This window comes from Diaporthe citri (assembly GCF_014595645.1).
Source record: "Diaporthe citri strain NFHF-8-4 chromosome Unknown scaffold_1, whole genome shotgun sequence".
Classification (NCBI taxonomy): Eukaryota; Fungi; Ascomycota; class Sordariomycetes; order Diaporthales; family Diaporthaceae; genus Diaporthe; species Diaporthe citri.
In genome coordinates, this window is record NW_025064846.1 from 778,164 (window position 1) to 804,967 (window position 26,804).

The 26,804-nt window shown below is 56.0% G+C and overlaps 8 protein-coding genes across 8 annotated transcripts; 3 read left to right on the forward strand and 5 right to left on the reverse strand.

Annotated features, from left to right (window-relative positions):
* Positions 1–1,613: 1,613 nt before the first annotated feature.
* Positions 1,614–5,335, forward strand: INS49_000216 (uncharacterized protein; the record flags this gene model as incomplete). Its single annotated transcript, XM_043161054.1, has 6 exons — positions 1,614–2,052; positions 2,138–2,404; positions 2,472–4,503; positions 4,554–4,755; positions 4,805–5,210; positions 5,274–5,335. 6 exons carry the CDS (start codon positions 1,614–1,616, stop codon positions 5,333–5,335), a joined length of 3,408 nt encoding a protein of 1,135 aa, XP_043029560.1.
* Positions 5,336–6,022: 687 nt separating this feature from the next.
* INS49_000217 (uncharacterized protein) lies at positions 6,023–7,384 on the reverse strand (the record flags this gene model as incomplete). Its single annotated transcript, XM_043161055.1, has 1 exon — positions 6,023–7,384. The coding sequence occupies one exon, from the start codon at positions 7,382–7,384 to the stop codon at positions 6,023–6,025; it is 1,362 nt and encodes a 453-aa protein (XP_043029561.1).
* An 814-nt stretch (positions 7,385–8,198) lies between these two features.
* On the reverse strand, positions 8,199–9,085 carry INS49_000218 (uncharacterized protein; the record flags this gene model as incomplete). Its single annotated transcript, XM_043161056.1, has 3 exons — positions 8,199–8,284; positions 8,349–8,921; positions 9,052–9,085. The coding sequence occupies 3 exons, from the start codon at positions 9,083–9,085 to the stop codon at positions 8,199–8,201; spliced, it is 693 nt and encodes a 230-aa protein (XP_043029562.1).
* A 3,049-nt stretch (positions 9,086–12,134) lies between these two features.
* On the reverse strand, positions 12,135–12,599 carry INS49_000219 (uncharacterized protein; the record flags this gene model as incomplete). The annotated part of the gene is made up of 1 exon (XM_043161057.1): positions 12,135–12,599. The coding sequence occupies one exon, from the start codon at positions 12,597–12,599 to the stop codon at positions 12,135–12,137; it is 465 nt and encodes a 154-aa protein (XP_043029563.1).
* Positions 12,600–14,156: 1,557 nt separating this feature from the next.
* On the reverse strand, positions 14,157–16,460 carry INS49_000220 (uncharacterized protein; the record flags this gene model as incomplete). Its single annotated transcript, XM_043161058.1, has 6 exons — positions 14,157–15,240; positions 15,423–15,561; positions 15,624–15,711; positions 15,814–15,909; positions 15,970–16,046; positions 16,193–16,460. 6 exons carry the CDS (start codon positions 16,458–16,460, stop codon positions 14,157–14,159), a joined length of 1,752 nt encoding a protein of 583 aa, XP_043029564.1.
* A 1,740-nt stretch (positions 16,461–18,200) lies between these two features.
* Positions 18,201–19,295, forward strand: INS49_000221 (uncharacterized protein; the record flags this gene model as incomplete). The annotated part of the gene is made up of 1 exon (XM_043161059.1): positions 18,201–19,295. The coding sequence occupies one exon, from the start codon at positions 18,201–18,203 to the stop codon at positions 19,293–19,295; it is 1,095 nt and encodes a 364-aa protein (XP_043029565.1).
* A 1,596-nt stretch (positions 19,296–20,891) lies between these two features.
* INS49_000222 (uncharacterized protein) lies at positions 20,892–22,560 on the forward strand (the record flags this gene model as incomplete). Its single annotated transcript, XM_043161060.1, has 3 exons — positions 20,892–21,122; positions 21,217–21,276; positions 21,487–22,560. 3 exons carry the CDS (start codon positions 20,892–20,894, stop codon positions 22,558–22,560), a joined length of 1,365 nt encoding a protein of 454 aa, XP_043029566.1.
* Positions 22,561–23,004: 444 nt separating this feature from the next.
* On the reverse strand, positions 23,005–25,409 carry INS49_000223 (uncharacterized protein; the record flags this gene model as incomplete). Its single annotated transcript, XM_043161061.1, has 3 exons — positions 23,005–23,017; positions 23,092–25,185; positions 25,294–25,409. The coding sequence occupies 3 exons, from the start codon at positions 25,407–25,409 to the stop codon at positions 23,005–23,007; spliced, it is 2,223 nt and encodes a 740-aa protein (XP_043029567.1).
* Positions 25,410–26,804: the final 1,395 nt, after the last annotated feature.

A 26,804-nucleotide genomic window follows, 5' to 3' on the forward strand; every position in this document is an offset into this window, starting at 1 on the left:
GTGTGCGTACAAGGCAAAGCCATGCCTGCCCTCTCTCTCGTCTTGGCCGTCGGGGGAGGGACACAGGTGCGTTGGCAGCGTTTGGATGACGACGACGAAGGCGATGTAAAGGTGAGTGTAATAAGGTAAGGCATTGCTGTCCTTGCTGTTGAGTAACACAACCACTTCTGGCCGGCCATTGGGTATCAGGGTATCAGCTGTGTGGGCTGGGCTGGGCCGTCTTGACCGTCTTGGGGCAACTTGCTTTGACCGTTGAGCCTTGCGAGTTTTTTGCCACAGTCTCGATGTGCCATTGCAGGTGAGCCCATCTCAGCTTCTCCTGCTACTTTTTCCGAACATTCTGGCCGGAGTGACGGCCAGTGAGGAAATTCGCCGGCGTGGCTGCCTCCAGGAACGTGTCAATTGGGTGTGGTTGGGCAAATTGTGGTCGTCATGTTCATATCTTGTTGCTGTGCAAGGGAGCAGCAATCAACCGAGCCTAGGGATTCCGCCCCCCCCCCCTCACCCCCCCCCCCTCCCCCACCCAGCCCCCCCCGCACAGCAAGCAGATGCTGTGTCCTACACAGTACGGCGGTGGTGGTGTAGTACCCGTGCTCACTCACACACCCTTGTCAGTTGTCACTTGTTGCCTGTCTCTTGTGTATTGTCTCTTCACCCCCCCCCCTCTCTCTCCCCCCTCCCTCCACCCCCTGCTTGCCGTAGCCCCTCCCCGAGAGGAGCTTTCTTCGCAGTAGCTTGCAGAATTGACCGTCTATCTGCTTCTCGCCTCTGCTGCTTCTCCAACCCTTCCCCATCCAGAACTACCTGCTTGCATGCTTGTTTGATTGAGTGAAATGAGCGACCGAACCGTTGATTGAACTGCTGAGGCATGCTGATGCGAAACAAAAACCCCGCCATTGAACCCCCATCAGCCGCGATCCATCCGTCCATCATCCACTATCTATCTATCTCTCCGTGCCAGCAGTAGCACTGACGACATTCTTCCCTTTCAACATTTCCAAACGCACTTTGTTGTCTCTATCTCTCTCTGGACCATATCCCCACCCAGATCCCAGATTGTCGGCTCCACATCCCTCGCCCAGTCCGCGCAAGATCGTCTTTTCACGTGAGCTGATGCTACACTACTGCTAGCGGTCGGGCGAGCCTTGGAACCCAACCGAACCCGAGCGGCAGAAGTGGCAGAGCCGGTGGCTGTGGGACAGACACAGACGGCCAGATAGACGGCCAGAGAGGCAGGACAGGCCAGGCCAGGGTAGGGGGTGGAGTCCTTGGGCGGTTCCGTGGGGACTGCACTGCACCTGCACCCGCTCCCGCACCTAGTCGGGCACGACCGTCTGTCTCTACTAGTCAAATCTTCACCAAACCGCGAGACTTCCCCGTGGACCACGACAACCTCCCTCTTCCGTCGTGTCGCGTGGGGCGACACGATCAATCTACCAGTCTCCCTCTCCATCCATCCACCCACTCAACCACCATCCCACCAACCCATCCAGCCCATCCAGCCAGCGAGCCAGCGACGACCCAGCTCGCTCTCCTAGGCCACATCCCTTTCCACATCGGATCCTGCTCTTCTCTGCCCTGCGCGCCTGCTCGCGCAGCACAACACCGCCGCCATGGCCGACGAAGACAAGATAATGGAGGTCTACAAGAAGATCGAGCGTGAGAAGTCGCTGATCCAGGCCGCAAACCTCATGCGACAGCAAACAAACAACGACACCGTCCGCTCCAAGCTCGACACCCAGATGCGCGAGGGCAAGAGGAATCTCGAGTTCTTCGAGCAAAAGCTTCAGGAGCTTCAGCTACGTCGGGGCATGCAGGGCATGGACATAGGCTCCGGCAGCTCTGGCTCACGACCTCACGGCGCGCGCTCCGACTCAGATGCTCCTCCCACGCCTCCGCCCAAGGATGCATCCGGTCATGCAACCTCTGGCGGCGAGACCCAGTTCAGTCAGATCGGCGGCCACAGCGACCTGATGCCTCCCCGTCATCCATTTGCACCACCCGGCCCAGGATCAGGGGGCCCCAAACCACGCCCCAACTTCACCAAGCTTGGTACGTCCCTTTTGCCCCGGAATGAGGCTTGTCTTTGTCCCGCTATAGCTGTGCTCCCAATGCTGACGTTGTGTGTTCTCCCAAGACCTGATCAAATATGATACACCCTACCTTGGGCCCCGCATCCAGCTCATGCTCTCTCAGATCCAGTTCAAACTGAACGTCGAGGAGCAGTACCTGAAGGGTGTTGAGAAGATGGTGCAGCTGTACCAGATGGAAGGCGACAAGAAGAGCCGTGCCGATGCCGCAGCCAGGAAAGTCGAGAGCAAGCAAAAGATAACTCTCTTGAAGCAAGCACTGAAGCGGTATGAAGAGTTGCACATCGACACTGACAGCGCTGAAAGCTCGGATGGTGCGTGGCCCCAAAAATGTCACTCAAGACCTCTTTCCTAGCCGTCGCTGACATGTCTTCCCTCTAGATGATAGTATCAACATGCCAAACCTGCGGAAGCCATTGTCTGGTCAGCTCACCATCAGAGTCGTTGCCGTCAAGGATGTCGACCACGCCCCGACTGGGCGTTTCGCCCGAACCCCCGACACCTTCGTCGCTGTGAAGGTCGAGGACGCAGTCGTTGCACGAACCAGGGCCACGCGGAACGACCGATGGGAGGCTGAGTATCACAATATCGAAGTGGACAAGGCAAACGAGATCGAACTGACGGTGTACGACAAGCCTGGCGAGCACGCTCTCCCGATCGGCTTGCTCTGGGTCCGTATCTCCGACATCGCGGAAGAATTGCGTCGGAAGAGGATTGAGGCGGAGATCAACAACTCAGGATGGGTGTCGGCCGATAGGATGGCCAGCTCCAAGGCTCCTCCGTCGCAATTCCCAATGAATCCGCAGCAACCGCAGCCTCAATTTGGGCCTCCTCCGACGTCGCCGGGGTACCAAAGCGCCCAGGCCACCTACCCGCCGCCCCAAGCTCCAACACAAGCAGTATCTCAGCCTATCGATGGGTGGTTCAATTTGGAGCCCACCGGCCAGATCCTGTTGAACTTCAACTTTATCAAGCAGACCAGCAACACACACAAGTTCGACGTCGGTCTCGGTCGGAAGGGTGCCGTCCGTCAGCGCAAGGAGGAGGTCCACGAGATGTACGGGCACAAGTTTGTGTCACGGCAATTCTACAACATCATGCGTTGCGCTTTCTGTGCCGACTTCCTCAAGTACTCGGCCGGTATGCAGTGCGAGGACTGCAAGTACACTTGCCACACGAAATGTTACACTAATGTTGTCACCAAGTGCATCAGCAAGTCGAACGCCGAGACCGATCCCGAGGAAGAAAAGATCAACCACAGAATCCCCCACAGATTCCAAGGTTTCTCGAATCTCACTGCCAATTGGTGCTGCCACTGTGGCTACCTACTGCCTTTTGGTAGGAAGAACTGCAGGAAATGCTCAGAATGTGCCCTCACTGCCCACGCGCAATGTGTGCATTTGGTTCCGGACTTCTGTGGCATGTCCATGACAACCGCCAACCAGATCCTCGAGGGCATGAGGTCCCAGAAACAACGGCAGTCGCAGAGGCCATCCATGAGCGAGAGGACACTGCGTTCTGGCACAACCAGTCCTGGGGCTTCCCAAGCCTCGACCCTTTACGATCGCACGAGCGGAGGCTCGTTCAATACGGTATCCCCCGAAGCTGCAGAGGCAGCCAGGAGAACCTATGGCCAGCCTTCACCGGACCGGCCTGGAAACAGCCGCATGTCCAGCTCGACCGACGCCGCTGCAGCAGCAACATTGGCTATGAGCGGAGCCGTTGGAACTCAGTCGCCACGGCCACAACAAGGCGGACAGCAGGATTACATGGCTCGCCAGGATAGCTACGGACAGCCTCAGCCAGGACAGGAAGATCCATACGCCACTCAGCAACACGGCAGTCCCACACAGGGTCGGAGATACAATCCAGCCGATTATGCCAATGTTAACCAATACGCTCAACAGCCTCCAGTACAGCAGGCCAGGCCACCCGTTCAAGCCCAGCCGCAGCAGCCCTATCAGCAGCCAATTGCTGCGCCGAAACCGCAGCCGGAGTCCATTGCCCCCTCGCCGACATCCTCGACTGTCTCGGCTCCGCTGAAGAAGCCTCTCCCCTCGGCTACTGATCCAGGCACCGGTATGCGGATCGGCTTGGACCATTTCAACTTCCTTGCCGTGCTTGGAAAGGGTAACTTCGGAAAGGTCATGCTGGCAGAGACAAAGAGGTCGAGGAAGCTCTACGCTATCAAGGTGCTCAAGAAGGAGTTCATCATTGAAAACGACGAAGTGGAAAGCATCCGGTCTGAAAAGAGGGTCTTCTTGATTGCTAATCGAGAACGACATCCTTTCCTGACCAACCTCCACGCCTGCTTCCAGACAGAGACAAGAGTCTACTTTGTGATGGAGTACATTAGCGGTGGTGACTTGATGCTTCACATCCAGCGTGGACAGTTCGGAACGAAGCGTGCCCAGTAAGAAAGCTCACCCGAGAATATCGTGAATTTTGCTGACAATTCCCCAGATTCTACGCGGCTGAGGTCTGCTTGGCTCTCAAATATTTCCACGAAAACGGTGTCGTGTACCGAGACTTGAAGCTCGACAACATTCTCCTCACTCTTGACGGTCACATCAAGATTGCCGACTACGGTCTGTGCAAGGAAGACATGTGGTTTGGTTCCACGACGAGCACATTCTGTGGTACACCCGAGTTCATGGCACCCGAGGTATGTACTGCTGTGGGCACGCATTGGACGACCGTACTGACCTCGACAGATTCTTTTGGATAAGAAATACGGCCGCGCTGTGGACTGGTGGGCTTTTGGTGTTCTTATCTACCAGATGCTCCTGCAACAGTCCCCATTCCGAGGTGAAGACGAAGACGAGATCTATGACGCTATCTTGGCGGACGAGCCGCTCTACCCTATTCACATGCCTAGGGACTCTGTGTCGATCCTGCAGAAGCTGCTCATCCGTGAACCTGACCAGCGGTTGGGAAGCGGCCCCACTGATGCGCAAGAGGTCATGAGCCAGCCGTTCTTCCGGAACATCAACTGGGACGATATCTATCACAAGCGCGTCGCGCCTCCTTTCTTGCCTCAAATCAAGAGCGCGACCGACACCAGCAACTTCGACTCCGAGTTCACAAGTGTTACTCCAGTTCTTACTCCAGTCCAATCAGGTATGATTCTGTTCTTCTCTTGCAGGCTAGTTTTGTCTATACGTGTACTAATCAATTGTATAGTGTTGTCACAAGCCATGCAAGAAGAGTTCCGTGGTTTCTCTTACACCGCCGACTTCGAGTAGGCAGGGAATCCACAATGGCCAATGTGATGCTACGCGAGGAACGAACGAGGACGGCCGCGGCTGGCGTCTGTGGAGCCCTGTGTTGGCATGTAGCCGCGCTGCCAGAATGTGCGGGCCACGAAAGGCTGGTTTTATATATAAAGGGCTAATAATACCTGGGCGAGGCCAAGCGCAGGATGTTTTCATGCGCACGCAAGCGCTCAAAGGCCACACCCCACGACGCTGAAGAAACATTTGACGCATCGGCAGCGCGCGGGACTGAATGTTAGATACTGTAGAAATGATGGTCACGTACTTGACGATGAGTTGCTGATGCGGACGACGGCTAGACAGCCTACTTTAATAGAGCATGGAAACAAAGATGAGATTCCGGCACGAGACTGCCTGTCATGGAACCTGGTGCTTGTTGGACAGTACTTGGCGGCTGAAAGGCGTCTTCTGTTCATCTTGGTCCTCACAGCTGCCCTCCCAATGGCATTGAACAGTATCTCTGGGAAGATGGTATATATTGTAGTAACCGAAGTACACAATATCATTCCGTGCACTATCCCCAGGGCTTGAATGCGCCAGACCGCGGACAAATCTACACGAGACAATCGGGAACGGGGAGTCGCTAGTATCTCTCTCTATACAATGATTTTACAGACCTTTCTTTCTTTCTCGCTTCTAAGCGCTCGGCACATGGCATCAGCGCTGGCGAGCCAGCAGCGCGGCGACGCCGGCCACGGCGACCGCACCCGTCACGGCACCCTCCAGGGCAATGAGCGACACGTCCCTCATGCGCAGGTCTATCGTCCTCTCGCTGTACAGGTCCTCCAGCGCGGGCCGCCACAGGCCGGGGTCCGACAGGAACTCCCTCCACGACAGGGCCGGCGGGCTCGGCACCTCTGGGGCCTTCTTCGCGTCCGGCAGGGACGCCACGGGCGCCGCCTCGACGCCGACGTCCTCAACGACCGCGGCATTTGCGGCGGCGGCGGCAGCAGCGGTGGCGGTGGCGGCTGCTGCTGCCTCGTTATCCTCCCTCCTTGTCATGGCGCCCCTGACCTCCTCGAGCTCCCTGCGGACGGCGTCGAGGGCGGCCTTCTCCTCTGCGGCGATGCCCTTCATGAGCCGGTTGCGCTTCCAGGGCTCGGCGACGAACTGCAGGACGAGGAACAGCAGGATGTTGACGCCCATGAGCCCCCAGGTGCCCCAGGTGGACTGGCGGCGGATGCGGTCGCTCCAGATCTGCTCCTCGTGGTAGCGGCGCAGGATGCCGCTGTTGAGGGCCTGGCTGAGGCGGGCCTCGTCGGCCTCGGCCTCGGTCAGCGCCGAGCTCGCCTCGCTCACCGCCGCCTCGAGCTCGTGGTCCTGCCGGTACATGGTCGTGAAGCGCTCCAGGTCGGGCGGCGCCCAGGTGTCCTTGCGCGCGAGCAGGGTCGTCACCTCGCGCTGCGTCGAGGCCCGCCGCGCGTTCACCGCCTTGTAGTGCTGCCGCGCCCGCTTCAGGTCCGCCTGCGCCCGCGCCAGGTCCGCCTCGAGGGCCGCGTTGGTGGCCTTGATCGCCTCGATGGCCGAGTAGCCCGTCAGGTCGCTGAGCGTCTGCGAGGCCACCAGCACGCGCGACTGCAGGTTGTCCATGAAGTGGGAGAAGTTCTGGGAGGCGGCGGAGCGGCGCGAGTCGGTCTGCGAGGGGAGCTCGGGGCTCGGCCTCGAGGGGGATGTGTGTGTGGCGGGGGAGGAGGGGCTTTCTGGCGACGAGGTGGGCGAGGAGGAGGTCTGGGCGGGTTCGGACGGCTCCTTGGCCTCCTTAGAGCTCGCATTTTGGTCTGAGGGTGGTGGTGGCTGGTTGGTAGAGTAGAAACGGAGTCGGCTCTGCAGTCTGCATCCCGTCCGCAGGGACAGCAGCTGCCCTCGGGAGCTGCTGCTGCTGCTGCTGGTCAGGCCGAGGACGGAGGAGGTCGCGGATATCGATCGTGATAGCGGTGCCGATGGGCCACTGAGCTGCTTGAGGAGAAAGGTAGACCCAGGTCGCAACAGAGGCCGAGCAGCAGCTACAGGGCCCGTCATTGCCAATGGAGTCAGTCGAGGCCGGGGCCGAGGCAAAGGGAGGGGGGAGGGGAGGGCAAAGGCGCCGGAGAGTTGCAACGAGACCAGAGGCAGCAGAGCAAGTCACCGTACCGTACCGTACCGAGTCTAGTTGTCCCTGTAGTGGGTGGTCGGCCGTCCGGACGCGGCACTTTTTTCAATGCCACCTCGGGTCCTTCGCCCGACAGGGGGGGGGGGTTTTCTCTGGGAGCTTGGGTTGGAGCTCCCGCCCTGCCGGTCCCGGTGGTGGGGCCGATCCACGTCAGTCAAAGTCCCATCGGCAGGGGTCGGGCCAAGCCCAATGTCACCATAGATCACCTCGCTTCCTACGCCATCTACCAAGTATCGCACGCTGGTACAATTACCACCTGGCGAACGGCCTCGCAGGGTCAGGTTCATGGTGACTATGTTGGATGACCCCATGATCCTCCCCTCTTCAGATCCACGCCGCTCGCACCCTCAAATACAACATCGGCACGGCAATCAGGCACGGCGGTGAGCTTGAACACAATGACACTGCATGAGAGATGGTTGCATCCTGGCAAACCGCCAGCCAGGATAACGGGGAACGCGCAAGCAGTTCTCGCGTTGCATCCATCGTGCGATGTAGGGACTCACCACGAGTTATGGCATGCAGGATGTCATGGATTTGGGCGGCGACGGTCATCGACTTTTGCAAAGATCCATTGACTGTGCCATCCATTGCAGAAGGGGGAATATTGTCTCATTAATGTCGTTCTCGTCAAGGCGTAATCTCATGGTCTGAAGCTAAGCCATGTCCAACAGACTCTTCAGCTTATATCGTTGGCCAGCCATCAGCCCAGTCAATGACATTCCACCCCCATTGATAATCAGCGACAGCATAGCCGATTGTTGTGTTGACTAGGCAGTTGACATTAGCAACTTCCACGTCTAGAACCCAAGGGAAGGGAGCGAGCAGACTCACCATATCTGTAGTACAGAATCGGCCCGTACGTCGGGTCGTCGAGGACCCCCTGCCCGCCAGGACCGTAGACGTCACCATGGCTGGCAAGAACATCGTTGCCGCCGCCCTCCAAGCAGCCGGTCCCGTTGCCATCGGTATATGGCCCGCCAACATCAGTGCTCCGGCACGCGCGGACCCGGTACTCCCCACCCTCAGCAGGCCGCGAGACATCATAGTCGTTGGCCTGCCCCTCACTCCAGAACATGTAGAAGTAGTCCCCGTGCTGGAAGGGGAAGCTAGCCTCGACGTCGTGGTCGCCTGGTGGCTTGTAGATGGCTTGGGAAGGATCCCCGTCGGCAGCCGTCGCAACCGAGTCGAATGTCACCAGCTGGATGTCACCCCAGTACGATCCGAACGAGAGATGGTAAGTCCCATCGACCAGGATCATGGTAGGGTCGATGGCGTTGTATGAGGCGTCCGAAGTCGACTCCACGCCCGTCGACCCGTGATCTTCCCAGGTGCCGTTCTCCATGGTCGTGCTGGTCGCGTATGCGATGACCGAGTCCTGGCTTCCAATGGTTGATACACTGTAGTCTATACGACGTTATGAGTCAGACATAGCTAGACCAGTGGAACTTGTCTTTTTCTCAGGATAGTGCAAATAGGGTCGAGAGTCTTTTATGTACTTTGCCAAGGAAGTAAGTTGGTTTGAATAATCACCTACACAATATATAGTTTCCATCTCTCTCGATAACCATTGGTGCCTTGAATTTGCTGTCAGCAATTGACCGCGGCCAGGATGAGAGTGGAATAGTAAGACAATAGAGCAATTTCGAATTGCCAACTCAATCAGATATTCACATGCCCATAAAGCCGTGACATCTGGCAAATCCACAACGGTGCCTTCTGGGAGCACATTTCCGATGGTTTCCCACGGACCAGAAAGAGAGTCAGATCTCATAATATCAATGTATGTGTCCGTGTTGAAGCGGAAGTACACCCCATCTGAGGACCGGCGGACGAGCCCTGGGTCGTGCGCAAAGCATGAACCGAGGCAACGCTCTGGATCGGCATAGCCTCTTACACCAATCTGCTGCGCATTAGTATCTTTCTAGGGAGCGTGAGATAATAGTGTGTTCTGGGGGGTTACTAAACACAACAGACAGGATGCTGTAAGAAAGCAAGGCTTATACTAACGACCAATGCCCAAAGGCATGAGAGGGTTTTGGGAGCAGACACCATGATTTCAGTAGGGAGTGAAGAGCTCAAGATAGATCAAGAGCCGTGACTATCGCTGCGCACAGCTCGTCCCTTACAGAAGACGCCCCAGCCATGATTTATATACTTCGGTGGGGCTTATAGAAAGAAAACAGTTGCCCGGTCAAGAGTACATCGTAATTCTCAGATCGTGAAAAGGAACCGCTCGCGAAATTCCCAGCTGTGGGCACCCAACGCTTGGGCAGGGCCGGAACTCCAGTTCCATCAGAGGTGACGCGTAGGGATACCCTCAAGAAAAGCGGTCAAATATGGGACCCCTCAGTGACAGACCAGTTCTCGAATGCATGTGGGTTCTACGCGTTCACGCACAACTTGCCAATCGGAAGGGAGAAGGGGCTCGTCGCCAGGCACCGCCATGCCGTTGGCCTGTAGGAATGCAGACGGATTCCTCGCGAGCTGAATGTTCTGTGGAGAGTGGCGACTCTTCACTAGGTAGTAAATGTGGTTAGCCGTCAAACATCGGGCGCCTAATGTCTCTGGAGGGATTGACCACCACGATCCCCTCCCGCACAGCCGCGCACGTCTACGCTTACGTTTGGTAAACAAGGGAGGGGTGGCAGGGGAAGGAGGGGTGGGTTTCTCTGAGCCTGGACCTGAGGTTGCGGTACCGGTATTCGAAGAATGATGTTGGAACATGGTCATATGCAGCCGGGGTTGAATTAAGCATTTATTTCCCGAGGTCTAGCCTCGGGAAGATTCCTCGATCTGCATCGGAATCTGTTCCCTAAATCCAGATCTTCTGCATTACCAAGAGGCCTGGAGTAGAGGCATTCGCCTATCTATTATTCTCTGAACAATTCGTGGCAGCAAATATATTCAGATCGTATGCCAAGAGGCATGTTATCTACAGCCCCAAAGGAGATCACATTAATTGTCCTGCAGTAGTCTTGAGGTAGGGCATACTCAGACAGGATTCGTAAGCTACAAGGGACAACGTTGACTTGCATGCATGACGTGCAGGCCCGATCCGCTGTGCCAACTTCTTGCCAACATTCTGCCCGGCAGATGACTCAAGCCCTGCATAGTTACCTAACCCAAGGCTGGCCCTTGTGCAGCAATCACACCTGTAGTCGACATAACTCTCACGTGCCATCTCATCATGTCACATTTCTTTTTTCCAACACTTGTTCAAAGGAACTCTAGTGATTCATGATCCGGTTTTGAACAACGCGGTGTTTGAAGCACAGTAGCATACATATGACGTTGTGTAGAAGCTTGCCGTGAGCCCACGGGCCGGCCAGCAACTCATGACTAACTAGTAGCTTGTGGGCCGGCCTCCGGTTTTCCCAAATCCATCAGGAATGCCCAGCAACCCCCCCAAGTTCTGCTGGCGTTTGGCGAAGAAACCGGTGCCACGAGCGAGATATCGAGCCGGCAAAGTTCCGCGGTGGGAGCAGTCAGTCATCATGCTGTCAACCACGGCTTGGCGACTTGGCATTACAACCAAAGTCCAGAACGTCTGGGCCAGGCTTTTCGGCTGGGTTTCCAGCATTGCAGCAATAATGGGGCCAGCTCCATTCTGGCAAATTTAGGCACCTGCTTAGATCTGGAGGACCATGGTCGAGTCTCAGCCTTAGTCCCACATTCGGACCATGCCGTCGTGAAGATCTGCAACACTCAACATAATCTCGTCTGATAAAAAGAAAATCCATATTTGGTGGTATGTGAGGGCGCGGAATGCAGCTCTAACAAAAGGCCGGGGGTACTCAAAATTTGTGTTCTGTTTGCTTTCCTCCATATTGAAGGAATGATGCTCCTGCTCGCCAAGTTTCCCTTTCACCGAGACTGGTCAAGTTCCAGCGTGTAATATACTGTCGTCTCAATATTTAGCAGCCAAGGTTGAGCTCGTTCTGGATCATGGGGGACTTCTCATCCATACACTTTTCCTCCCTCGTGACTGCCGGCCATTGCCCACAGCAGGTGTCACCCATTCGCTCTCGATGACTCCTACTCGCTCAAGGGCTCTCAACGTTCCCAGAAGTCCTTCTCTGAACCGTCAAAAACTCATCTATCACAATCTGGGTGCTGAATTCCAGACACACGTATGCCGCCCCACGTATTCCGGCCGCTTCGAAGTCAAGGCAAGCATCCCACAGGTGGCGGACTGCTGTTCTCAACGCGTCCTTCCCAGAAGTTTCCCGATTCATGACCTGGTATGGGTCAAGACAGTTGTACCATGAGGGGTAGAGCCTCCTGGCGCTGACGTCGCAAATGGACCTCTCGAGCTCGCTGATGAGCCTCTGTGCCAGTAGCCCCTTGTTGGCTTGGAAAAGGCGGGACAATTTCTTTGTCTTGAAAAAGCCAAGACATGATCTATCAATAGCTGAACCATAAACTCATATGGTATCTTGTTTTAAGAAAACTATCTAAACAATCTCGTTATAAAAGGAAACCCAAAGTTCAAGACACTTTGCTGACCGTGAAAAGATAACTTCCCGTAATATGCCTCCAAGCCATCGCTGTCAGCCATGAAAGAGCCCCCCCCCCCATGTCTGCAAAAACCCACATTCTCCTGATCCGCTTCCGTTACTATACCTCATTAGGATCAACATAGAGGAACTCAACATGTCCGGTGTATTCGCTGTCAATATATCGGGCCAGGTAAGCTTCCTCTCCGTTCTTCTCAAAGAACTTGCGCCGGCGTCTGTCCTCCTCCTCGTCGATGTACCACTGCCGGGTGTAAAGCGGTACGTGCACCCGCACGTGCTCACGAAAGGTCTCGATCTTGATCTTGACGAGGTACTCGAGCTGGTCGACGCGGGAGAGGGACCTGTACCATTTTTTGGTCTGCTCGGGTGTGGCGTTCTCGGGTGTGGCGTTCTCAGGTGAGGTCTTCTGGGCGCTTGCTGTAAACTGGGTTTCGTTGATCGGGGAGGGTGAAGTGCCGTGGAAGCTGCTCTGGGGTGAGGGCTGCTTCGGTGGGAAGATGAGACCGGATGTGGAAAAATCCTTCAAGTACTTGGCATTTGCCAGATATTCAATAGTAGAGGTCATCTTTTTTGCTTTTCTGGATAATATGGTTGGCGAGTGAGGGTGTCAAGTTGTGTAAGGGAAGAATATTATGTTCTGGGCAAGAATGCTGAGGTCTTGGTGTTTGTTTGTCTTGTGGCAGTCAGATGTGGTGATTTTAATTACAAGAGAAATTGGGAGTAAGAGTTTAATGCGAGAGAGCTTCTTATTCATACCTTTCTGAATGAGTTTCCAATAATGTGCCATTTCTTCCAATATTTGTTGACTATACTAGATCGGATGTTGGGGCACTCTAATAGCATATGTATGACTGTGCGGTTGCCAAAGAGGTGCTCAGCTTAACGAAAAGTGCAGATAGCATCACGTAGTTGATATTTTGCAAGGCTAGCAAGCAAACAAACAAGCCTAGAGGATATTTATGGCCGTAGGTGGGCAACCAGTCTGGTTAGCATCATCATCTGGAGAAAGTGATGCAGGAGCAACTGGGTGGACATAGATTCGGAGTCCCATCATCTGATGAGATTCTGAGTACCTAGTTTGTCACTGTGGGGTCCGAAAATCCGAGAGCTTGAAGGGGGACTATTAGATCTTGGGCATACAAACCTCATTCATATCATGCCAAGAGATGATGTATTCAAGAGCCTGAAGTCAAAGTCCATCAACCAATAATCTGCATCCGCACATTCTGTACACTCCTAGCGCATGAAGATAGATTCAAGCCACTATTAACAGAGACTCCTAGTTACCTGGATGACACATTTTCATGTTGAGTAGGACGGACAGCGAATCCTGCAAATCTGTTCACCCTGGTCACTAGTCAGGCAAGGTAGAGGGTGACAACCAGTATTTGATTACGATCTCTCGCAGGAGCCTTCCACTGCGTTCCTGCTAGCTCGACACCTCTGTACTGTGCCTTTGCGAGCCATACCAAAGACTCCTGCCTGGCCTCATGCTGTGCCCCAAAGTTAAGTGGACTATGTAAAACACACCTGGGCGCAGCACTCACACAAAGGTTCTCAGGTCTTGTTTCTGTCAATAAGTCGGAACTCACCTAAGCCTTTTGACACTACAAAACATCAGCACCAACCCTAAGTGATTCGAGACTAGCCACTTAGTTATCCTGCATGAATTGCTAGACAGAGTAGCAACTAAACCGTCTGGCCTCAGCTTTGACCTCAGCAACAGGTCCGAGCTCTCGGGTGCGGGTCTTTGCTAACAAGATTGAGTTAGGGTAGAAGAGTCTTCTGCAAAGCTCCAACAACATTGGATTCAGATGGAATAGCATGATGAGCTCTTCACATGGCGTAAATGGGAAAGGGATCAGGGCGCAGCGGAACAAATCCATGCCGAGGTGCCGAAGTGCCCAAAACTAATGGATCATGGACGGTGAGATTGGAGAAGACTGAAGTCACTATTGCACATTCGGCTCTGCATTGGGAAAAATTCCAACGCACTTGTATGCACGTACCTGGGTATCAATCTATGTAGCCCAATCCCAAAACCAAAGCGGGCACCCAACCAGTTGGGTAGAAAAAAGCAATTCTATGCTCTATCATATAGTAAAGTCTACTCGTATAATTGTCATTCCTGCTGCGTCTCCCTCTGCACCGCCGCAGCCGCCTTCTCCATCTCCTTGCGCTCTTTCCTGTCCCTCTTCTCGATGAGCTTCTTCTCCCTCCTCAGCCTCTTCTCCTTCCTCCACTGGATGCCGTACTTGCCCTCCGCCCACAGGATCGGCATGAAGACAACGCCCAGCAGCGCGAAGAAGGTGAAGCACCAGCCGGCGCCCATCCCCGAGATCATGAGGTCGATGACGGCCGTGGCGGCGGCGCCCATCTCGCACCGCACGAAATTGTTGGCCGCAACCGCGGTGGCCGGCGCCTCCGGACTCAGGTCTACGATGAGCGTGTTGAGGATGCCGAACGACCCCGTGATGCACAGCCCGATGACGAAGTGCAGGCACAGCGGCGCGGCAACCGAGGGTCGGAGCTCCAAGACCCAGCCGTAGATAATCACGGCCACAATGCCGACGGCCACGAAGAAGTAGAGCGGCACGATCCTTGCCTTCTCGATGGGAAAATTGGATAGGTCGTCGCCGCGCTTTTTGTCGATGCTGAATCCGATCTTCTTGGCAGTGCGACGGTAGTACCAATCCAGCATGTAGCCCTGGCCTATAGCCGCCGCGAAACAGCCTGCTCCATAGGGAAGGTAACACAAGCCTATCTCCAGGTCATCATAGCCATACTTTTCTTTGAATTGTGTGGATAATGTTGCCACGGTGGTGATGAACATGAGGTATAGCAACGAGTTGTAAAAGATCACGAGACCAACACCCTTGTCGAAGACAACTGCCAGGGCCCGGAGGGGATTAGGGAAGCGCAGTTTTGGCTTCTGTCGCACGGTGCCGTCCTCATTGAGTTGGACGACAACGGTCTGTGTGCCGCCTTCCTTCTGCTGCTTTCTCTGGCGCCGCTTCTGGGAGACCCAAGCGATGGCCGTCATGTTGAAACCGGTAGGCGTCACTGAGCCATTACCGACAATGGTACGGCATGTCTCCGGAACCATTAGTCCGTAGAGCACAAAGACGGAGCAGGCGAAGATGAAGCAGAACCAGAAAATTGCACGCCAGCCGAGGTACTGAGATAGCAAGCCGCCTATCACAGGTCTGTTTGGCGATACTTGTTAGCGAATGAGCTTTAGAAAGGCGGATTCATTGGTCTCCAGAGAATGACCTGCTTCTTGGGCACAACCCCGAGCAGATACATAAGAACAGTCGGCTGGGCTTAGATTGCACGTACGACAGTGATGGCCCAACGTTGATGCCTGCACCCAACAACGCCCATATACTTGCCCCTTTCAGAGCTGGTAGCTATGTCAGCAACAACAGCGTAGCCAAGGGCCAAGGTGCCGCTGCTGCCGCCACTCTGAACCATACGGAGTATCAAGAGGGCGGCGTAATTGTTTTGGAGGGCGAGACCGAGATTTGCTATATTCGACAGTGTCAGAGAGCCTCTGACAACCGGGGGGCGCTGTTGTGTTGAAGCTTACCGACAATGTAGATGAGTACAGCAACAATAAAAGCCGGTCGCCTGCCGGCCATGTCGCCGAAGTCGCCAAACATAGTTGGCGCGATACCCTGTGCTGCAAATCAGTATGGCGGAGCACTCTTGATACAATCGAGCCAAGAATTGTCGGGGTTCACGCTCGTAGTTCACCCGGTCCGACCGCGAAGACTGACCTGAAAGATCATGTACGTAGTTAATGTGAGGTTGATTAGGCTCACTGAGACGCCCAAGTCGTGGGCAATCGGATTGAGAGCCGGAAAGTAAATATTCTAAAAGAGTTGTTAGACACAATCGTCAAGGTCGTGACAGAACCGTGGGATGCTTCATACAGCAGTCATGGGTGAGATAAAAGATGTCAGGGTCACAACGCCTATGATCCATTTTTTCATGCGACTCGAAAAGACAGCTAATCGATGATCTAAGTTAGTAATTGCAATTTCGAAGGCATGCAGGACAAGAAAAGAGCCACATGTCTTGAGTTTTGCTCGCAGATAGTATCACGCGTATCGATCGAGTATCATCAACAGTGCGCAGCCCCAGGGCTTCACCTACAGTAGACCGGGCCGCTAGTCGATCGGGTAAGAGCTTCCGGGTCCGGGTCGGGGTCCTCAGTGTCCGAATTGCTCGGCGTCGCGCGTGTAAACCCTTTTTGGGAGTCTGCGGGTCTTTCCCCGGACAGATCAACGGCGGGCTGATTGATTATGTGCCTGGGCGATGGATCCTGGCCGGCAATCGCCTGGGCGTCAACGACAGCTGCTGGTGGATTGGGAGGAACGAGGGAGGGAGTCCTCTCCGGACTAGAAAACCCAGCATTTGCCATGGCTTGAGGACAGAGCAGGGCCTTTCTGGTCTCGACAGTGAGTGAAATAAAGCAGGAGCTGTTTCTGGCTACTCATGGGGCAGCAAGAGAGTCTATGTAAGAGATCGAATCACTTGTTCGACAGATCGGGGTCTAGGCCGCAAAGTCCCAGTAGAGGTCCCAGTAGAGCCCAGACTCTCGTGGGGATTATATCGGCGATGAGCAGGGCCAAAGCCATGAGGAAAAGAGGACTGAGAGGCAGGAAAGCCGAGCGATTGGAGACGAAGGTGCCGTCGATGCGTAATAATGCAAGAAGGACAGGAGCAGAGGTCAGGGCCCACCATGAAAGGGCCTTGTTCCCGTTAGCTTCTCCATCACGGTCGAAGTCCGTCCGACCTCACCCTGACAGGCCTGATCGGCGCCTGTTTCCTGGAGGGAATCCGAAGGCAAAACTGGCTCTCGAGTGCCCACACTTGTAAGGCGCCAAAATTCGGCCAACAACCACACGTGGTGGCAGGGGACGGCCGTGTTCCTGCAGGCTTGTGATGGCCGGACTTTCCCAGGCACAGAAGCAGATGGGCCAGCGCAGCTGGTGCTGCTGCTGGGTGTGCTTCTTCAGAAGCCATGGGCAGTCACGGCCACGATTTGTGCCCTGTGGAACCAACTCTGCGACTCGGCTCTGGACGGACCCGCACAACGGCGAGCGGTCTGATGCCCGCGAAGGCTGTCCGGTATCGGCACCGTAGCCGAAAGGCGAATCGTGAACGGCGTTGCCGGACAACCGCTTCGGTACTTCCCCTTGGGCCGTTTCCTCACTGCTCATCCAGGTCGTCGATCGCCTGCCGGAGCACCGAAGAGGAAGGAGGTGCAGAAAGCGCCAATAAAGCTTGGTGTGCTGGCTTGCTTTGACTGGGCTGGCTGGACTGCCTTAGCTCTCTGACTACACAGTAAATAGTCTCCAACGGCGGGAATCTTTCGACTCCTGCATCTTCGGGGTGGTAATCGAGGACTAGTTTGCGAGGAGAGACCAGAGGACGATTTCCAAACCATAAACATGTATTCAACCTGATCGAGCATGAACTAGATCGTGAAACTATGTAGACACTTGATGTCGTAGACTTGAGCCTCATGGGAGATCATAATGGTTAGACTGCGGCAGGAGAATTGTCTTCTTGGACAAACTCGCCGTGTGGACATCTAGGTACCGAAGATCCTGTTGAATATCGCATAGGCTATTGCGTTGAGCCTGGTTGTTGTAACGTCTGGAACGTGTGGACAGTGGCCGAGTCCAACCGGGAGGATGACAGGGGTGTAGGTCTTATCCGCTCCAGAACACGAGGCGATGATCAGATGGACTCGTAATGATGCTGTGATTAATGCGAGGCTGTGTCTGTCGAATCCAGGCAGGCCAGCTCGCCAGGCAGGTTGTCGTCAAGACGTGTGCTCAAGGGGTGCATGCAGGTTGAGTGGTTTTCGGAGCCGAAGCGGGCAGACCTTAATCGCGGATCCCTGCAAGGGAGGAAGGCACAATCTGCGGGAAGGAGGTTGTGGCTGGACCATCCCAAGCCACGCACGACCTGCACTAACAGCGACAAGGTCTAGTGCTGTTCGCAAGCTGGCATCCGTCATTGGCAGCGGCTTGTGGGAAGCTTGCTGTCCCCATCGCAGCTTGGATAACCTTCTGCTTGATCACTTCAGCCTCGTCACTAGTTTTCGCCCTCTAAATTCTTCCCCTAACAGCACTCACAGGAGACACTCAGCATGGAGGTCACCGTCACCTTCAATGAGCTGCTCAAGGCGCGCTCGGCGTCTACCACCCGCGGCGCCCTGCCGGACCTCGACCGAATCGACAGTTACCTCAAGGAAGCATCGTCGATCAACCGCGACATTGTCAACCTGCACAGCGAACTGTCGCATATTCGACAAGCCTACCTGTCCACCGCCGCCCCTCGAAAGACACATCTTCGGAAAGGCGCCCAGGACAACAAATCTATCTATCTCACCGATGCAGACCGCAATGCAGTCGACAAGATGGCCAAGGAGTCACTACAACGGCTCAACCTACGCATCCGCATCTTGGAGGACGAAGAGGCCAAACGACATGACGCGGCCATGAAGGACATCAACCGTAAATACGGGCGCGGCTTGCGCGCGCTGACGGGATGGGCTGCGGGCAGCGCGCTGGGGCAGGACGGGGACGGCGCAAAGAGCCCGGAGCACGCAGCGGCCATCAGATTAGAGATGCAGTTGTTCGTGCACAAGGGGACCGTCATTGGCTACCTCAAGGAGAAGCTGAACGCCACGACCAAGCTGCAGGGCGGCATGATGGAAACGAGGCTCGCGAGGGAGATGGAGAAGAACAGGAGCATACTAGCCAAGGCCAGGAGCTCACAGCTCCCGCCCGCGCTGGCCAAGGAGTTTGGGTTTGACGAACCCGGCGCAGGCTCACCATCTGCGCCCAGGCCGTCCGCACCCGGCCTGGCTGTAGACGAGGAGGAATCGAGGAAGCGGCAGGAAGAGGCTCTCGACCTCACGGACGAGCAGAGGCAGATATTTGAGAAGGACAACCAGGACATGCTAAAGCACTACAACACGGCGCTGGACAAGGTCAAGACGGTGGAGAAGTCGATCATGGAGATCGCGGAGCTGCAGCAGATGCTGGCGGACAACCTGACGGTGCAGTCGGCGCACATTGACCAGCTGGTGACGGACGCGGAGAGGACGGAGGAGAACGTCGGGGGCGGAAACAAGCAGCTGAAGAAGGCGTCGCAGAGGAAGTTCAGCCAGGCGCGGGTGACATTCTATGCGGCCAGCGCTCTGTGTACAGTTCTGGTGCTGTGGGACTTGATAATATAGCACAGCAGGGTGACAGGGGCACACATTTCTGGTCCAATGTGGAGATGCAGCGCTTTGCGCGGTGTTGACAATGAAGCCAACAACATAATTAATTGTGGTGACCAAGCAGAGATCTCACAAGTAGAGAACGAATGAGGTGAAACTCCACAAGCAGGACAACTGTCTGTTCGTAACTTACCAAAATCCAACCTGAGGATACTTCTCTCGGAACACGAGGTCAATCATGAATCATTCTGAAGAGTATTTCGGTTTCCATTATCTCGCTGCTGTACGCCAGGAGCGCCGGGGAAAAACAATTCAGAATGTAAGAACGTGGGAACAAATGCGAACGTAGGTTCACCATAGACGCCGACCTCACACGAGAACAAGAGGTTATCCTACGGGATGGCATCCCATAGGAAATCAACCCTAGGAGGCTGTCCCACAGGATTGAGGCCAAATGGTATCTACAATCTCATCATACACTGCAGGTGATGGAAACCTTGAAAGCCAATATTTGACCTGAAAATCGACGAGTGATCCAATGACGTGCTGATGTTTGGTGAGCAGGCGAGGATGCCCACGGGGCTGTTTTACCTCGGGAACTCGGCCGGGAGCGGATGGGCCTCGCCCGGTAGGCCGAGTTCCAAGCCAGGCCAGACCACCCGGAGCCAGTTGCGGCAGTATCACATGCATTTCATTTGCTTGCTTGCTTGCTGGGTTGACACTTGCAAGCTTTACAGATAAAAGTCCATAGTATACTGAGCCGTGATTGATACCCGACGTGAATGCTGTCGTCCTTCTCACCCGTGCACCCTCGACTTGACTCTTTTGATCTGAACCAGGTGCGGCATTTATCTCGTCACCGTTGACTCCTGACTCCTGTAGTGTTCCGCCCACTCGTATGATTACACCAGGGACCCTTTGGCTGCCGTGGATCCTTCTCGTGCCAAGTGACGCGGGTCTCTTGCACATTCTTGCACACTGCACTGTGGCCCTCTATCTACCTCTTACATCACCGGCGACTGGAGTTTGCTCGGCAAGATCGGGGAAGACGGTCGAAACATAGCGGACGGGAGACTGCACTGTTCGAAACGGCATTGGCGGGCATACGGGGTCTCGGCGATTTTATCCACAATTGCTGTTTGTGGTCATATGGGCTCTAGGGGTTGAATCATTGCGAATTCAGTCTGGGTGGACTGCAAAGCTAATACAGGTTTCCTGACTGGATTATCGTCCGCCAGGCCATCCGCCCGCCCGCCAACCGCTTGTTATTACCACAGTGTTGGATAATACGAACGCTGAACAGGCCAACAGGGCCCCGCCAATCCGTTACCCCAGCCCCTCTTACCCCGGACGGACCTCTATCACCCCTCCCAGCTCGGGTATCCTTACCACAGCTGCTGATAGGTGCTGTGCTGCCACGGCGAGCTGCTACTGCGAGCTGCCACCCCTCCGCGAATACCTGTAGCACGTACCCGTGCTACCCTGTCGATCAAGTGAGTACCTGACCTGTCTGACTGCCTCCTGATCTGCCTGCATAGGTAGTTTTTTGCCCTGAGGTCCCACGGCCTTGTTCCAAGTCCAGCTCAATAACAGTTCATTCCTTTCTCAAGGATGCCTTCCTCGCCCAACAACTCCAACGACAAATCCCAGGCCCAGACTTACAACTCACACAACTCGCCGACCAACCCCACCGACAGGATACGCAGCATCGCCAACCAGATGGCTTCCCCAGTACTCACAACCAGCTTCCCAGCTGATGCTGTCCCTCAAGCGCCTGAGGACCCTCTGTTTGGTCTGATGGCAGCGTACAGGGCAGACACGAGCCCGGACAAGGTCGATCTGGTGGGTCAACACCCTCTCCCTCTGGAGTTCATGATATGACGTCTTCCATGTCGAGTGTTGGAGCTGTCCAGCTAACCAGACGCCTCATCACCAGGGAATCGGAGCGTACCGTGACGATAATGCAAAGCCATGGATCCTGCCAGTCGTCAAGAAGGTGAGCGAGCACGAATCGATATTCTCTACTCGAGACTCGCAGCACTGCACGCTTCATGCACGCCTGTGTGGCATCTGCAACCTCGCAGTCGATTGCATTCTGGGGTTCCCTCCATCTCCCCCCGCTACCCCGGATCCAGATCACCCCAGATTCACCACAACGTGATCATCAGGCCACTCTGCTAACATCGCTTTTCTCTGCTGCGTCTAGGCCGATGAGATCATTCGCAATGATCCAGACCTGAATCACGAATACCTGCCCATCGCCGGTCTTGCCTCCTTCACCACCAAAGCGCGCGACCTGGTCCTCGGGCCTTCGTCAGCCGCCATCGCCGAGAAGCGTGTCACCTCCGTCCAGACCATCTCCGGCACGGGAGCCTGCCACCTGGGCGCCCTCTTCCTCGCCAGGTTCTACAAGGGCAACCGGACGGTCTACCTCTCCAACCCGACATGGGCCAACCACAACCAGATCTTCAGCAATGTCGGCCTGCCCATCGCCACCTACCCGTACTTTGACAAGAAGACCAAGGGCCTCGACTTCGAGGGCATGAAGAAGACCATTTCCGAGGCCCCCGACCGCAGCATCATCCTGCTGCACGCCTGCGCCCACAACCCCACTGGCGTCGACCCGACCGAGCAGCAGTGGCGCGAGATCGCCGACGTGATCCGCGCCAAGAACCACTTCCCCTTCTTCGACACCGCCTACCAGGGCTTCGCCTCGGGGGACCTGGACCGCGACGCCGGCGCCATCCGGTACTTTGTCGAGCAGGGCTTCGAGCTGCTCGTCGCCCAGTCCTTCGCCAAGAACTTCGGCCTGTACGGCGAGCGCGCCGGCTGCTTCCACTTCGTCACGGCGCCCACGGGCCCCTCGGCGCCCGAGACCGTCACCCGCGTCGCCTCGCAGCTGGCCATCCTGCAGCGCTCCGAGATCAGCAACCCGCCCATCTACGGCGCCCGCGTCGCCTCCACCGTGCTCAACGACGACCGCCTCTTCGCCGAGTGGAAAGAGAACCTGCGCACCATGAGCGGCAGGATCATCAGCATGCGCAAGGCGCTGCGGGGGAAGCTCGAGGAGCTCGGCACCCCGGGGACCTGGAACCACATCACCGACCAGATCGGCATGTTCAGCTTCACCGGCCTGACCGAGGCCCAGGTCCTGAAGCTGCGCCAGGAGTTCCACGTCTACATGACCAAGAACGGCCGGATCAGCATGGCGGGCCTGAACACGCGGAACGTCGAGTACTTTGCAAAGGCCGTGGACAAGGTCGTGAGGGACTCTTCATAGTTGTTAGTACCAGGGGAAGCAGCACTTTGTAAAGGGGAAAGGAGAGTCGTTGGTAGGAATGTCCAGTCATCAATCACACCCAGACCATCACTGCTCATTGTAGAGTCCCCCGGGAGGGGGACGGCTGGAAAAAGATAAAAATCAGGAAGAGGACGAGACTCCATAGTGCAGACGTTGAGAATGTCGAATGCTCCAGCCTCTGTTATTTGCAAGGAATGCGTACGTTTGTACATGCTTGTGCCCCATTGTACCCACCCATGCACCAGTGACCCTGAATGCTGCTGAGAAGATGCCACAGCCGCCAACGCCGCCGCTAATATATGATACCTTTAAAATTGACATTTGATGCATGTAATGCAAGTTTGCAACGCCTGGTGGTTGATGAGCCAAAAAGTCCCAAAAATCGAGAAAAGATGTGCCCTTCCTCATGTGTGCCTCGTCGTATCACCAACGACGGCTGTGAAAAACGAGTAGTTAGCAGATCATTCCTCATTGTTGCGTTGTCGGGACAGGGAGAGAACCAAAACTTACCCAAAGGCGTCGTTCAATTTGACTTGCCGCCTCTTCACCGCCGATTTGCTTGGTGCAGTCTTCTTCTTCTTCTTCTCGGGTCGCTCCATACCCAGAAGCTCGTACTCCAGGTCCGACAGGTCTGCAGACTCGGCATCGCTGGTGGCAGCGATTGGCGTAGGCGAGCGTGTCCGGGCTCGTGCCTTGGCGTATGATGGAGACCATTTGCGTGGGGTTTGGTCGTCGCGACTTTGGTCACGGCTGGGGCCACGGTCGTCACGGCCTGGGCGCGAGGGCGGCGGGGAGAGGCGCCTGCTACGGCTCCTCTCGCGATAGGGGTTGCCCCTGTCGCCCGAGTACCCGCTTTGGTATCCCGAGTCGTAGCGCTGTGTTGAGTCACGGGGAGTGAAATGGCCTTTGTTCGAGTCCTCCTTCTGCAGGCGATATCCGCCAGGCGAACGAGAGTAACGGCCTCTGGAATCAGGCCGTCCGGCCTCATCCGGTTGCGGAGACCAAGGATCAAGGCTGACATTGATGTTTGTGCTCCGCGCCGGCGAACGTGACCGTGGGCGCGGCGACACCGGTCGTGGTGGTAGACTGTGCACAATTCTCTCCGGCTGAACCTTGAGGCGCTTGATATCCCTTGCGTTTCCGTCAGGATTCTCATGGCCTCGTTTGCCATTGCTTGACTCAGAGACAAATTGCCCATCTTTGACGGGACTTCCAGCGGGATGATGGACCCGAGGGCTGATAGCATCATTCAAACTTGAATCGCTGGGTCCCCGCGTTACGACCTCTCTATCAGTCAAGGACCCAGTCTCGACCTTGCGAGAGAAATGATACGTGAAATATTCGTGGGTTGCTCCTGGAAAGCGGATGACGACCATACCACGTCGATACCGAAAAACGGGATCTCGCTTGACTTTGGGCCACAGCTTGGATTCCCGGACCGACAATTTCAACGAGTCTGGGCTTTCCGGGTCAAAGAATGCGGACTTGACGCACTTGGCATTATATGCCGGAGGTATAGTTGGCTCGTCGCTCCAGTCTGCTGCAAGAGGCTTCCCCACAGGGTCGGCTGGCTTTGTATCCAGTTCAATAAAGGCTTTCTCCAGATCCCATGAAAACTCCTCGTCAGCTTCGGAGTCCTTCTCGTCAACCTTCACGTCTTCAATCCGGGGTGTCGTCCTCACGCTGTCCTCCCTCTTCTCGCTCTCAACTCTGGGGGTCCGCTGGCGAGAATTGGATGAGGAACGCGTACCCGGCCCTTGATTTCGACGATCACGACCGCGCTGATGTCTGTCGTTACCCCGGCCGGACTGCTTATTCCTGCCACCTTTGTCACGATCGTTGCGCCGGTCTCGATGGTCTCTAGGCCGTGATTGGTTGTGGCCAGCAGAGCTCTGGTGCCAACTTTGACTTGGTGGTGGTGGTGGATATGGGGCTGGGTATGCCCCTTGGGGCTCGTAGCCGGATGAGTACGGAGCTGGTGGGTATGAAGTGGAAGGAGGCGGGGGAAGACCTGGGGGAATTCCTGACGGGAGCCCTGGTGGTGGACCTGGAGGAGCAGAACTGCCGTATGCTGGCGGATAGCTAGCAGGAGGTGGTGCTGGAAGAGGCGGTTGTCCCGGGAAGCTGGGTGGAGGCGCACCACTATACCCTGGATTTGGCGGCTGGTACGGAGGGGCGTAGGAGGGCGGCCCGTATGGCCCCGGAGGAGCGTAAGGTTGAGGAAGGGCTGGTGGAGGGTATGATGGTTGGCTGTATTGTCCATAGCTTGGGCCAGGAGCCGGGGGAGGAGGGACCGGTGGTCCGTAGACGCCTGGCGGCGGATTCACGTTTTGGTACGGAGGTGGGTACGGCGGTACGCTCTGGGGCGGCGGAGGGTAAGGTGCAGGCGGCTGTTGTGCGTATGGGTTGGGAGGCTGGGCTGGGGGAGGATAAGGGCCGCCAGGAGGCCCCCATGCGTTTTGCGGAGCCGGAGGAGGGTATTGAGAGGGAGGTGGGCCATATCGAGTTATCACCAGTCCCTTAGACCGGTTGTTCGGGGAGCCCTGTGAACCGTGACTGTGCATGCTCTTGGCTGCTTGTCGCTGGCGAAAGACCTCTGCGCCGCTGCATCGACCGTTAGCCGTGCGGGAGACAGGGGGCAAGCGGCCGTTGATGGGCAACGGCCGCGGCTCACGTGGTGCCTGAGGCCGGACAAAAGAGAAAGCAACCTACTGTGGCTCCTTGCGCGTCGGTTCAGGACATGCGTAGGCGAAATGAAGCTGGCTACCACAATTAAAGCAGCCTCCTTCGGCCTTTGGGGTGTCAAAGCCTGGCGGATGATCGCCCATGTTGCGCCGACATGAGTGAGGAATACGCGGGCGAAATGCGCTGACCGAGTCAAAATCTGAGAAGAGGAGCGCCGCGTGGCAGGACAGGAGGAACGATCGAATCAAGAGAGCGCGCGGGGACCAGTTCGCGAAGCCCGTATGCGCGAGCAGTGGATCGTACTCAGTATGTGAGGAATAGGATCAATGAGAGTAGGGCAGGGAGGGTATCAAGCATCGAAGTGGATCCTGGCAGTCAGGAATGGGGAGCAACAGAAGCAGCAACACCCGTGGCTGCAGAGGTTTTGCGGATGCTGACAGCGACGACCGCTAGGTAAGACGCTGGGGCATTGACGACACCACACTGGAAACGCCGGCTGCGTGCGGTACGCACCAGCAGAAGCAGGCAGGCCGGCCGGGCGAAGGTCCGGAGGACAGCGTGAAGTGCGGAACGGTGCGGTGCCGTGTGATGCGGTGCGGTACGGTACGGTGCGATTTTGGTGATGTTGAGGGTTTGCGGCAAAGAAAGGCATGCGCCGCCAGCCGAGGATCAAACAGTGGCCTGGCGCCGGCCGTGCGCAACCCTGCGCTCTGCTCTGTTCTGACCTGCTCGCTCGCTCGCTCTCTTCCGTTGAGCCCGCCCCAAGAGCTGGCGCTTCACGGCGGAGACGTCGCAAAATGGGAAATGATTACAGAGAGACAGAGAGATGGAGTATCGGAGGAACTAGTCGCGGCCACATAGAGAGATCGCATGTGAGATTGGATGGCACTTGAGTGTCCCGTGGTTGCGTGGGTGGTGCTCCTGGTGGTTGGGTTGGAGAAATGGACGGGTCGAGCTGACTGACCGGCTCGGAAAGGAAAGGTTCCATCCAACGTTGGCATGGCACTCAAGTCAGTCAGGTCAGTCAGTCAGTCAGTCAGTCGGCTTCAGCCCAGCCCCGCGCCCCTGGCCTGCCTCTCTGCCGTGCCTACCTCTCTCTGCCTCGTATGTCTGATCCGGCTCTATTGGCTTGGTTCTGCTCTGCATTGTTTCTGCCGATGCATCGGCCCGACACATATCCCGCTGCCAGTTAGTTCTCCTGCGACAGGTTCCAAATCTCTATGTCTTGCTCTGCCTAGAAGTAATTCTTGTATAATATGTGCCTGCCAATGCTTCATCGGCCTGTTCGGTCGATGTTCTAGTGTCTATAACGGCGTTTGAATATGCAGGGGAGATCATGTCTAGAAAGAAAAAGACACAGCTGGCTTTGGAATGAGGCCAACACTTAGAAACAAACTGACGAACGAATTGACAGACCAGACCAATCGACACGGGAACAGGGCATGCTGAGCACAACACATGCGTGCACTACAATAGTGCTCTGCTTTCTGACGAAAGGAGGCTGGCCGCAACAGACTCGGAAGGTGCAGAGGTGCGCC